Source organism: Delphinus delphis, chromosome 10 (assembly GCF_949987515.2).
Source record: "Delphinus delphis chromosome 10, mDelDel1.2, whole genome shotgun sequence".
Classification (NCBI taxonomy): domain Eukaryota; kingdom Metazoa; phylum Chordata; class Mammalia; order Artiodactyla; family Delphinidae; genus Delphinus; species Delphinus delphis.
Genome location: NC_082692.2, coordinates 51,973,194 through 51,986,874, shown reverse-complemented (window position 1 = coordinate 51,986,874; position 13,681 = coordinate 51,973,194). Strand labels below are relative to the sequence as shown.

At 39.4% G+C, this 13,681-nt stretch overlaps 1 protein-coding gene and 1 pseudogene across 1 annotated transcript in view; both read left to right on the top strand.

Annotated features, from left to right (window-relative positions):
* The window catches only part of CMTM6 (CKLF like MARVEL transmembrane domain containing 6), a 52,107-nt gene extending 48,934 nt beyond the window's left edge, over positions 1-3,173 (top strand). The window contains exon 4 of the mRNA XM_060022096.1: positions 213-3,173. Within this exon, the coding sequence (XP_059878079.1) occupies positions 213-344 (132 nt within the window). The 3' untranslated portion in view covers positions 345-3,173. The remainder of the gene's footprint in view (positions 1-212) is intronic.
* Positions 3,174-8,448: 5,275 nt separating this feature from the next.
* On the top strand, positions 8,449-9,366 carry LOC132431919 (ATP synthase subunit a-like; annotated as a pseudogene).
* The last annotated feature ends 4,315 nt before the right edge of the window (positions 9,367-13,681 follow it).

Sequence of the window (13,681 nt, the reverse complement as noted above, 5' to 3'; positions counted from 1 at the left end):
GACTAATGGCCATTATTCTGGAATTCTTTTTTTGTAACTTCTTTCCATTTTTTGATCTTAAAAGATTTTTAACCACTGATGTTAAGAATGATGTGTATAAGATAAATTGATGAATTGTCTTGCTTGTATAAAACACGATCAGAGCCAAGTAGGAAATGTGAGAGTATATTGCAGCATTCCTCATATAATCTTTGCCCCTTTTCCCTCCTCAGGTGTTTGGATTTCTAGCAAGTTTTGTGTTCCTGTCTGACTTTTTCCTTATGGTCTATGAAAAACGTAAGGAGCCCCAGCCAAGAAAACCTGAGGCTACTGTTAATGAACCACTTAATGCTCAGGGACTCTAGGGAACAGGTGTTACGTTGCCACTGCGTGGTGCCTGAGCCCTGGCAGAAGCTCTTGTAGAGTCTGTCATCATTAAACCACTTCTTTTGGAGCGCAAGGCAGAAAGGCAGTTTGATCAGTATTGATTGGACTGTGTGTCAGTCACCACAAATTGGGCCAGAGGGCTTTTTGTTTTAAAAAATATATGTATATTTTTTGGTAACAGTTGAAACTTCTGTCAGATGAAGTTTTGTTTGGAGGTGAGGGCAATCGTTTGTTTAAATCACATAGCTCAACTGATGATAAATTATTCTGTCATTGTTACTAGGCTTAGCTTTCAAATTATGCTTTATAGCTGTATAAGCAGCATGATTAAGTTTATCCATTTAGAAATGGTTTCATTTTTAAATTAACTTGCTTAACTATAACTTTGCTTTTCGATGACTTGATAAAATTTAATGTATATTTAAGAGATCAATATTTTAAATGTTGGTCTAGGTTTTTTTCCTTAAAATGTAAAACCCAGTCTTTACTGTATCTCACTCAGACTTAAAATTATACTGTAACATTTTAGGATAATAATAATTGACTCTTTCTGAGACCTTTTATAGCCTAATAGAAAATGTATGGGAGATGTTGATATTTTACATGTTACAAAAGCAATAGCATCAGTAACCCCATGTTCATACTGTACTTTGCTTGTCAATATCTTGTAAAAAAAAGATCTTTATATAGAAAGATAGAAAAATGGAAGAAACTGCTATCATGACTAAGGACCAAAGAAAGATAAGATACACTTTTGCACAATGCAGTGAAAGTAGTTATAAAAGTAGGCCTCAACCACTTCCAGATGCCTGAAGAGATGAGTTCATACTAGAAGACAGAAAATGGTTTGCTCCCTTTTGCCATATGATTATTTCTACTGAAGTTAATACAGCTCTGCAGGTTCTGTTCAGTGTTTTCTTTGGAGCCAATCTTCTTTTAAAACCCCGATCTTTGATTTTTGATTTGAGAGCCTCCCTCTTCTGTCTCCTTATAAGAATGGTCCATGTACTACTTCATCAGGCATAGCTGGGCCTCTGGCTCTGGCTTCCTTGATGGCAGATTCTCCGGAATCTTGGGCCCTTTTAATTGCATAGAGTATAGAGCAGGATCTTTAGGGTTCTTGTTCCCACATAGGCATTGCTCTGGTTTCTCTTCAAAGGAGACCTTCTTTTTCTTTTTTTTTTTTTTTGCGGTACACGGGCCTCTCACTGTTGTGGCCTCTCCCGCTGCAGAGCACAGGCTCCGGACGCGCAGGCTCAGCAGCCATGGCTCACAGGTCCCGCCACTCCATGGCATGTGGGATCCTCCCAGACCAGGGCACGAACCCGTGTCCCCTGCACCGGCAGGCGGACTCTCAACCACTGTGCCACCAGGGAAGCCCAGGAGACCTTCTTAAGAAAGTGAATATCCAGAGATTCCTGCCCAGTTTAATACTGCTGATGGTGTAAGGGAGTAGTCAAACCATTCTCAGAAGACACTTCATACCCAGTTCTGATAATTTGGAAGAACTGTCTGTTGCTGGCAGTCTGTCTTAGAGCCAGCCAGCCAGGGCACTTTGAGCAAGACCTTTCTTAAAGTGGGTCCTTTTTTTTTTTTTTTTTTAAAACGGGACCTTTCTGACCAAGTGGTTCACAGACTAGACCTTTCTTGTCCTCCTGGTAGATTTTTTTGACTCAAGACTGTAGGGCTCAGGCAATGAGCCCATGCATCAGATCCTTCAGTACTTTGGTGAAAGTCTCCTGGGCAAGTCGGTTTTCTGTCTGAAAGAGTGGAATCATGTTTCCAGTGAGACAGTTTAATGACCTCATCCTTTTTAAATTTCTCATCTGCCAATTGTGTGTTGTAGATGGTTTTCAGACGCAGATGGCCGGACACAGCTTCTGCTCTTACTGACTTAGAACCTTATCCATTTGTATCAGAGCTTGGATGCTAGTGCTAGTGGTGATGTCACCACTACCTGCTTGGGAGATAATGAAACCAATCTTGGATGCTGTTTTTACTAGGTGTGCTGTCTGAGAGAGGAGAAATAGCCTGGGTCTTGGGTTCAAAGATAAGCAGCTTATGATAGGCAGGTTCTCAAATTTCACATCCAGCTATACCGTTGTCCTTTTAAGTATCATCTGTACCCAGCTGGGATTCAGAGCAGACCATCTGGGCTACCTCAGGGTCCCCAGTCATGCACTGGGCTCAGTTGAGTTTGATGGAATGTCCTCTGCTGGCCTCACATCCACAGCATGTTGGCGTGGAACTTAAGCTCTGCTTGTTTTGAGGTTTCACTTCCATTTGTTTCATTGGCGCAGAATGGACCTCTTAGCTGGCCACCAAAAGGTAATATCTTCACTGGTATTTTGGGTCACTCTAGAACCTTTCTTCACATTGTTTTTTACAGGACCCATGACTGATTAGCCTACGTCTTCTATTGTAGAAGGAGTTAGGAGTAAAAAGGTCTTTGTGGTAAATAAAAATTTCAAGGTGAACTTGAAACCAAAGATACTGTTACTTACAGAAAAGGGCACACTCAGTAAATTAAAATGTAAAATAATTTTTTATTAACATTTATGGTAAATTTATATTTACACAAATAGACTGTTTAGAAAGAATGGTTCTTAAAAATGATAAGGGAAATGCACATACAGTACAAAAATTTTATAATTGCTATACTTCTGTTTGGGGACTGGGAAATGTATTTTTTACATTGTTTATAGCCAATCATTTTTGTATTTAATAATTTTAAATCCTGAGTCTTTTATATATCTCTGTGTCAAATTTTGTAGTCTTCTTTTTAAATAAACCCACTTTATTGTTCACACCTTTGCAGTTGTTTGTTTAATTATTATAAAAACATGGTGTTTAAATGAAAGCTTTCTCCAGAGTTCTAGGAGTTGGCTCTACAACCTTGGTAAGAATACTGGACTTTGGATCTGCTTGGGCGTGGGGCATGGGTAGAAAAGAAACACGTCCAACTCCTACCCATGGGCTGACCCTCTTCTTGGAAAGTTGGAATACACATTGAAACAACGTTTTTAGGGAGCCCTGTGTGAAGAGTTACAAAGAAATGGGCTTACCTGGTGGCGCCACGTGGTTGAGAGTCCACCTGCCGATGCAGGGGACACGGGTTCGTGCCCCAGTCTGGGAAGATCCCACATGCCGCGGAGCGGCTGGGCCCGTGAGCCGTGGCCGCTGAGCCTGTGCGTCTGGAGCCTGTACTCCGCAACGGGAGAGGCCACAACAGTGAGAGGCCCGCGTACCGCCAAAAAAAAAAAAAAAAAAAGTTACAAAGGAATGTTATGGACTAAATATGGCTTTAAATACTCCCAAAGAAGCAAATTTGGACTCGATCACATTTCTCAGTGTGGCCAACAATCCTAAAAACAAAATAGGTACATTCTCTCTCAAGCTGTTCAATGATTGGGAAAGTGTGAAGCAAAACTGAGGTGGTGGTTCTGGTAAAGCTACAACTATTTGTGTAGTTTGCAAAATTCCTGCCTCCAGACATACAGAATAACAAGGTCTTTATAGTCGTCAAGAACTCACTGGAATTTGTACATTCTTCAGTTTTGTATTTCCTTTTGATAAAGAGTGTGATTTTATCAATGTGCAGTCAACTGCAAGGAGCAGAAACCTAATTAAGTAAGTGGGTCTTAAACAGTAAGGAAAATTTATTTCACAAGAAGTCTGGGTAGGGCAGTTCCACAACTGGTAAATTCAGTGGCTCACCAGGGACCCAGGCTCTTTCCATGTTTTTCTGCCCATCCACCTTTTTTTTTTTTTTTTAATTTATTATTTATTTTGGCCATGCTGGGTCATAGTTGTGGCATGCATGTGGGATCTAGTTCCCCGACTGGGGATCAAACCCAGGCCCCCTGCATTGGCAGCACGGAGTCTTTCCCCTGGGCCACCAGGGAGGTCCTTGTCCATCCACCTTCTGCTGTGAGAGTTTTTGTCTTCTGGATTGACCCTTTATGGTTTCGCAAGATGGTGGCAACATCTCCAGGCATCATCTGCTTGTACAACAATGTCCAAAGGCCAGAAGAGGTTGTTGATTCTTCCATGTCCTTTCAAGGTGTTCCTTTTTCACAGAAGCCCCTTGGTGGACTTCACCTACTTATCTTACTAGGAGATATTAAATGACTGTTTCCAAATCAATTTTTAACATGGAGACTAGAATTGCTGTGATTGGCTTAAAGTAATCAAGATTCCTCCCCTTAGGTTGTGAATATCCTTTGAAGCCTATAGCCTTCTGATACCTGAACAAAATTGGTCTGTTAGCAAGAGAAAGCGTCATGGGTTAGGGATCAACAGTGTCTGTCATAAGCATGTAAAGGATTGTGACCTAGCTAGGAGAAATAAAATTTCCAGTTTAAGAAATTCCTACAACATTGTAAGTCAACTGTACTTCAATTAAAATTAAAAGCAAAAAATTTCTGTAGGCCTGACTACCCCAAAACAATTTAAAATAGAAAAACTTGTTTTATTTCTTACACTAAATTATAATTCTACAAATAACGTCTACCATAGAAAATTGGTTTAACAAAAGTGGGAAGTATTGTTCTTCCCCTGATATCTTTGCATTTAGCTACTTCAAAAATTTTTGAAATATGTCAAGCACTGAAGTACAGAGGATAATGCTTGTTGTAGATACCACCCAGCTTTAGTGGATCATAACATTTTGCTGTATTTGCTTTAAGGGCCCTTGTTTAAAGAGAAAATGAAGTTATACTTTTAAAGTACCACCACCTCTAATCTTATTCTCTTTCCTTTTCCAAAGGTAAACACTGTCTTGAATTTGGTGGATATCTTTCCTGTTTTTCTTGGCTGACATATATATAGATGTATCCATAAACAATGTACAGCGTGGTATAGTTTGCTTTTTTTAGTCAGTAGTATTTTTTAAATTTTATTTATTATTTTTGGCTGCATTGGGTCTTTGTTGCTGTGCGCAGGCCTTCTCTAGTTGAGGTGAGCAGGGGCTACTCTTCGTTGTGGTGTGCAGGCTTCTCATTGCGGTGGCTTCTCATTGCAGAGCATGGGCTCGAGGCACTCAGGTTTCAGTAGTTGTGGCACGCAGGCTCAGCAGTTGTGGCTCGTGGGCTCTAGAGCACAGGCTCAGTAGTTGTGGTGCACGGCCTTAGTTGCTCTGCGGCATGTGGAAGCTTCCCGGACCAGGGCTCAAACCCATGTCCCCTGCATTGCCACACAGATTCTTAACCACTGCAGCACCAGGGAAGTCCCCCCAAAATTTTTTGACATTATAAAGTACCATAAGGTAATGATGAAAGAAATATTAAAAGTAATAAAAAGCAAAGTTTATCCCTTTTACCTTTTGCATAGTGATTTAACTAGTAAATATTTAACAAAGAGAATTTAAGTTAAATATCCCAAAGCCAGACGAGCTACTTACGAACAGTTTACCAGAATAAACTCACCTATGTAGCAAAACAGTGAGAAGATTTATAAGTAGAGGTGATAAGCCTAATGAGCCTGGTGATAGCTGGTTGTCCAGAAACTTAGTTCAACTTTAAAAATTACCAAAAAAACTATAAATTTTAATGTATTTCTAAATGTTCATCTAAAAAGGTACAGCTTTTTAGAAACAGGATACAACCTTATCTAGAGAGTAAATATAAAAGCAGCCACCAATTAAGAAGGCATTCAAGCTCAACAATATAATTATCTTCTCTCTTTTTTTTTTGTTTTGTTTTTTGGCCACACCATGTGGCTTGCAGGATCTTAGTTCCCCGACCAGGGATTGAACCCGTGCCCCTTGCAGTGGAAGCGCAGAGTCCTAACCACTGGACTGCCATGGAATTACCAACAAAATAATTATCTTAATACCAACAACAAATTAACTCCTAGTTTAATACTGGACTTATTAATAGAAGCAGTAATGTTAATGAGTAACAAGAAATATTTCTCCTTGCATAAGCTTACATCAGTGACCAATGCTATACTGATAATTAACAGTAAATAAACAAAACCAACGATAAACTATTTATCAAATACACCGTTAACCTTTATACAGTTACGCACCTAAGGAAGATTTTTAAAAAGTAAAAGGAACTCTGCAAACACAAACCCCACCTATTTACCAAAAACATCACCTCTAGCATAAGAAGTATTAGAGGCACTGCCTGCCCAGTGACATCTGTTAAACGACCGAGGTATCCTGACCATGCAAAGGTAACATCACCATTTGTTCTCTAAATGAGGACTTGTATGAATGACCACACGAGGGTTTTATTGTCACTTACTTTCGATCAGTGAAATTGACCTTCCCGTGAAGAGGTGGCAATGACAAAATAAGATGAGACGACCCTATGGAGCTTTAATTAATTAACCCAAAATATAAACGATTAAGGGACAACAAAAATTTCATGTGGGTTAACAATTTTGGTCCGGGTGACCTCAGAGAACAAAACAACCTCCGAGTGATTAAAATCTAGACCTGCTAGTCAAAATAATTTATCATTTATTGATCCAAAAATATTGATCAATAGAACAAGTAACCCTAGGGCTAACAGCACAACCCTATTCTAGGGTTCATATCGACAACAGGGTTTACAACCTCGATGTTGGATCAGGACACCCCAATTGTGTAACCTCTATTAAAGATTTGTTTGTTCAACGATTAAAGTCCTACTTGATCCCAGTTCAGACAGGAGTCATCCAGGTCGGTTTCTATCTACTCTATATTTTTCCCAGTTTGAAAGGGCAAGAGAAATAAAGCCTACTTTATAAAAATGCCTTAAAATAATTAATGATATAGGGACTTCCCTGGTGGTCCAGTGGTTAACACTGTGCTTCCAGTGCAGGGGGCATGGGTTTGATCCCTGGTTAGGGAACTAAGATCCCACATGCTGTGTGGCACAGCCCAAAAAAAAAAAAAAAAAAAATTATATAATAATTCCTAATTACTCAAGAAAAGGGTTTGTTAGGGTGACAGAGCCCGGTAACTTCATAAAACTTAAACCTTTATAATCAGAGGTTCCACTCCTCTCCCTAACACAATGTTTATAATTAATATCTTAATACTCATTGCAATTCTTCTAGCCGTAGCATTCCTTACATTAATTGAACAAAAAGTACTAGGTTATATACAACTTTGAAAAGGACCAAACATCATTGGACCATATGGCCGATTACAACCTATTGTGGACGCAGTCAAATTATTCATTAAAGAACCACTATGGGTCACACCGGTTAGAATGGCTATCAAAAAGACAAGTGATAACAAGAGTTGGTAAAGATGTGGAGAAAAGGGAATCCCTGTGCACTGTTGATGGGAATGTGAACTGGTACAACCATTATGGAAAATAGTATGGAGTTTCCTCAAAAAATTAAAAGTAGAACTAATATATAATATTATCCAACAATTCCATTTCTGAGTATAACTCCAAAGGAAATGAAACCACTGTCTTGAAGAGATATCTGCAACTCATGTTCATTGCAGCATTATTCACAATAGATAGAAAGATATGGAAACAACCTAGGTATCCATTAAAAGACAAATGGATAAAGAAAATGTGGAATATTTATTTATATAATTCAACCATAAAAAGAAGGAGATCCTGCCTTTTGTGACAGCATGGACCATGAGGGCATTGTGCTAAGTGAAATAAGTCTGACACAGAGAAATACCGTATGTTCCCACTAAGCCCGTGCGCCACAACTACTGAGCCTGCGCTCTAGAGCCTGCGAGCCACAACTACTGAGCCTGCGTGCCAGAACTACTGAAGCCCACGTGCCTAGAACCCACGCTCTGCAACAAGAGAAGCCACCGCAATGAGAAGCCCGCGCACCACAGCGAAGAGTAGGCCCCACTTGCCACAACCAGAGAAAAGCCCACGCACAGCAACGAAGACCCAATGCAGCCAAAAATTAAAAAAAAAAAAAGAAAATGGGAGTTTAAATCTCCCCTTAATGATATGGCACAACCAGAGACATAAACAAGATTCATTACTATTTCATCAATCATTCTAGCCCTACTTATTATAGTCCAATGAAAAATTTCAAACTATGTTTATCACTTAAACCCAGAATTAAAACTCAAATGCAAAAACAATCCACCCTTTGAGAAACAAAATGAATGAAAATTTATTGGCCTCTTTCATTACCCCAACAATAACAGGACTTCCTATTGCTATCTTCATTGCTCTAGTCCCAAGCATTGTATTCCCCACTCCTAGCCCACGAATCCACAACCGCATCATTTTTACTCAACAGTGATGAGTCCAATGCACATCAAAACAAATAATGGCCATTCATAATCACAGAGGACAGACCTGAATACGAATACTTCAATCACTCATTCTATTTACTGGGTCAACAAATTTACTAAGACCCCTACCACCTTCATTTATACCCACCACACAACTCTCAATGCATTCAGGTCTAGCAATCCCTCTATGAGCAGGAACTGTAATGACTGGTTTTTCCCACAAAACAAAAGCATCCTTGGCCTATTTTCTACCACAAGGACCCCAGTGTCTCTTATCCCTGTGCTAGTCATCATTGAAACTATGAGACTATTTAGTCAACCAATAGCCTTAGCCATTCGATTAACAGCCAGTATTAGAGCAGGTCACTGATTAATTCATTGAATCGGAGGGGCAACTCTAGCACTACTACATATTAGTACCGCCACAGCCCTTATGACAGTCATTATTCTTTTTTTTTTTAATATTTATTTGGCTGCATCGGGTCTTAGTTGCGGCATGCAGGCTCTAGAGCTCGCAGGTTTAGTCGCCCCTCGGCATGTCAGATCTTAGTTCCCTGACCAGGGATCAAACCTGCGTCCCCTGAATTGAAAGGAGGATTCTTAACCACTGGACCACCAGGGACGTCCTGACAGTCATTATTCTTATCCTACTCACAATCTTCGAATTCGCTGTCCCCCTAATTCACACTTAAATATTCACCCTACTAGTAAGTCTCTACGTATATGACAACACACAAAGACCCACGAAACCCCTGCATGTCAGAGTAAATCCTAGTCCCTGACCCCTTACAGGAGCTCTTCCAGCCCTCCTAATAACATCCGGCCTTGTCATAGGATTTCAGTTTAATTCAGTACTATTATTAGCACCAGGCTTACTAATACTCAATATAACAGTGATGACAAGACATCATCCAAGAAAGCACCTTCCAAGGCCATCCTGTACCAGTTGTTCAAGAAGGACTTCAATATGAACTCATTCTTTTCATGATTTCAGAAGCCCTCTTTCTTACCAGCTTTTTCTGAGCCTTCCATCACTCGAGCCTCACCCCACCCCTGAACTAGGCGGATGCTGACCATCCCAGGCATCTGCCCTCTAAACCCACTAGAAGGACCACTTCTCAACACCTCAGTCCTATTAGCCTCCGGGGTACCCATCACCTGAGCCTGCCACAACCTCATAGAAGGAAACCAAACACATACGCTCCAAGCCCTTTCTATGACAATTGCGTTGCGTGTTTACTTCACACTTCTACAAGCCTCAGAATAGTACGAAACATCTTTTACAATTTAGATGGGGTATATGGATCAACTTTCTTCATGGCTACAGGATTCCACAGCCGACATGGAATGATTGATTCTACTTTACTAATCGTCTGCTTCTTACACCAATTAAAATTTCACTTTACATCCAGTCACCACTTGGACTTTGCAGCCTGATATTGACATTTCGTAGACATAGTATGACGATTCCTTTACATATCTATTTATTGATGAGGATCTTTTTCTTTAGTATTAAATCGTAAATTGACTTTCAATCAATTACTGTTGATATAATCTGAAAAATAATAAATCTTATACTGATATTAATCACAAATAGAGTACTATCCTCACTGCTTGTATGTATCACATTCTGACTCCTTCCATTAAATATTTAGAAAAAACAAGTCTCTACGAGCGTGGATTTGACCCCATATGGTCGGCACGCTTACCCTGTTCCAGAAAGGTTTTCTTAGTGGCTCTGACGTTTCTTCTCTTCGACTTAGAGATTGCTCTCCTTTTACCTTTACCCTGAGCATCTAAACAACCTAAAAAACAATGCTCATTATAGCTCTGTTTCTAACCTTACTACTAGCAACAAGGCTGGCCTATGAATGAACCCAAAAAGCACTAGAATGAACTGAAAATGATCATTAGTTTAAGCTACAATAAAGGACTTAAACTCATTAGATTATGATTAAGTTCATAATTATCAAGTGCCTTTAATATATATATTATTATAGCATGTTCAGTATCTCTTGTAGGATTACTAATGTACCAATATTACCTAATATCCTCACTAGATACTATGCCAAGAAGGAATATATTATCACTATTCATTATAGCAACCTAATAATTATTTGCAACCCTAATAATTCTAAACACATTTCACTCTAGCAGAATACCCATTGTGCTACTAGTATTTGCAGCTTACAAAGCTGCACTTGGACTATCCCTATTAGTAATAGTATCACACATACATGGCACTGACGAGGTACAAAATCTTAACGTTTTCCAGTGTCAAAAATCATTATCCTTACAATTATATTAATACCACTAACAGGATTATCAAAGAATAATAGAATAGGAAGTAACCCTATAGCCCATAGCTTTCTGATTAGTTGAATAAGCCTACTCAGCCAATTTAATGATTATAGCCTCAACTCTTCACTAGTTTTTTTCTCTGACTCCCTATCAGCACCACCATTAGCTTTATCAACACAACTTTTGCCACTCATACTTCTAGCCAGCCAATTCCACCTGTCCAAAGAATCCCTAACCCAGAAAAAACTGTACATCACCATACTAGTAAAATGACAAATATTTCTAATCTTAACATTGACTACCATATATGGAAACACAAAAGACCCTGAATAGCCAAAGCAATCTTGAGAAAGAAAAACAGAGCTAGAGGAATAAGGCTGCCCAACTTCAGACTATACTACAAAGCTACAGTAATCAAGAGAGTATGGTACTGGCACAAAAACAGAAGCATAGATCAATGGAACAGGATAGAAAGCCCAGAGATAAACCCACACACCTATGGTCACCCAATCTATGACAAAGGTGACAAGAATATACAATGGAGAAAAGACAGCCTCTTCAATAAGTGGTGCTGGGAAAACTGGACAGCTACATGTAAAAGAATGAAATTAGAACACTCTCTAACACCATACACAGAAATAAACTCAAAATGGATTAACAACCTAAATATAAGACCAGACACTATAATACTCTTAGAGGAAAACATAGAACACTCTTCGACATAAATCACAGCAAGATCTTTTTTGACCCACCTCCTAGAATAATGAAAATAAAAACAAAAATAAACAAATGGGACCTAATTAAACTTAAAAGCTTCTGCAAAGCAAAGGAAACCATAAACAAGATGAAAAGACAACCCTCAGAATGGGAGAAAACATTTGCAAACGAAGCAACTGACAAAGGACTAATCTCCAAATATATACAAACAGCTCATGCAGCTCAATATCAAAAAAACAAACAATCCAATCAAAAAATGGGTGGAAGACCTAAATAGACATTTCTTCAAAGAAGACATACAGATAGCCAACAAACACATGAAAAGATGCTCAACATCACTAATTATTAGAGAAATGCAAATCAAAACTATGAGGTATCGCCTCACACCGGTCAAATGGCCACCATCAAAAAATCTACAGGCAATAAATGCTGGAGAGGGTGTGGAGAAAAGGGAACCCTTTTGTACTGTTGGTGGGAATGTAAATTGATACAGCCACTATGGAGGTTCCTTAAAAAACTAAAAACAGAACTACCATATGACCCACCAATCCCACTACTGGTCATATAACCAGAGAAAAACAATTCAAAAAGACACATGCACCCGATGTTCACTGCAGCACTATTTACAATAGCCAGGACATGGAAGCAACTTAAATGTCCATCAGCAGAGGAATGGATAAAGAAGGTGTGGTACATATATACAATGGAATATTACTCAACTGTAAAAAGGAATGAAATTGGGTCATTTGTAGAGATGTGGTTGTACCTATAGACTGTCATACAGAATGAAGTAAGTCAGAGAGAGAAAAACAAATATATATTAATGCATATATGTGGAATCTAGAAAAATGGTATAGATGGTCTTATTTGCAAAGCAGAAATAGAGACACAGATGTAGAGAACAAACATGGATACCAAGGGGGAAGGAGGGGTGGGATGAATTGGGAGATTGGGATTGACATATACATACTACTGATACTATGTATAAAATAGATAACTAATGAGAATGTATTGTATAGCACAGGGAACTCTCTCTACTCAATGCTCTGTGGTGACCTAAATGGGAAGGAAATCCAAAAAAGAGGGGATATATGTATACCTATAGCAGATTCACTTTGCTGTACAGTAGAAACTAACACAACATTGTAAAGCAACTGTACTGCAATAAAAATTAATAATATAAAATGTTTCCTAGAAGAAAAAAAAATGACTGCCATAGAACGAATCCTAGTTTACATTTTATTTGAAACACTAGTTGCAACACTTATTATCATTACCCGATTATATAGTCCAACAGAACGACTGATGCAGGACTTTATTTCTTATTCTACACACTAGTAGGATCCCTCCCACTTTAGTTTTTTTTTTTTTTTGGCCACACCTTGCAGCTTGTGGGATCTTAGTTCCCCGACCAGGGACTGAACCTGTGGCACGACAGTGAAAGTGCTGAGTCCTAACCACTGGACCACCAGGGAAGTCCCCCCATTATTTTTTAAATTTGGGGGATGCTTCACCTCAGCTATGGCATCTGAGGCCCTAACACAGTCAAATACATGTACATTTGAGCTTCAGCATCTTTTTTTTTTTTTTTTTTTTTTGCGGTACATGTGCCTCTCACTGTTGTGGTCTCTCCTGTTGCAGAGCACAGGCTCTGGATGCGCAGGCTCAGCGGCCATGGCTCACGGGCCCAGCCACTCCGCGGCATGTGGGATCTTCCCAGACCGGGGCACGAACCCATGTCCCCTGCATCGGCAGGCCGACTCTCAACCACTGTGCCACCAGGGAAGCCCAAGCTTGAGCATCTTTTAATATGTTTGTTGACCTTTTAGGTCATGAGCCCATCTATACCAGTAGGTACAGATGCTGATACACGATCATACTTTACATCAGCTACTTCAATTATCGCTATTCCCACAGGAGTAAAAGAATTTAGCTGATTAGCCACTCTTCACGGAGGTAACATCAAATGATCCCCCGCTATATTATGAGCCCTAGGATTTCTTTTCCTTTTACAGGTGGTTTAACAGGAATTGTTAGAGCCCACTCATCCCTAGATACTGTCCTTCTTGACACACACTA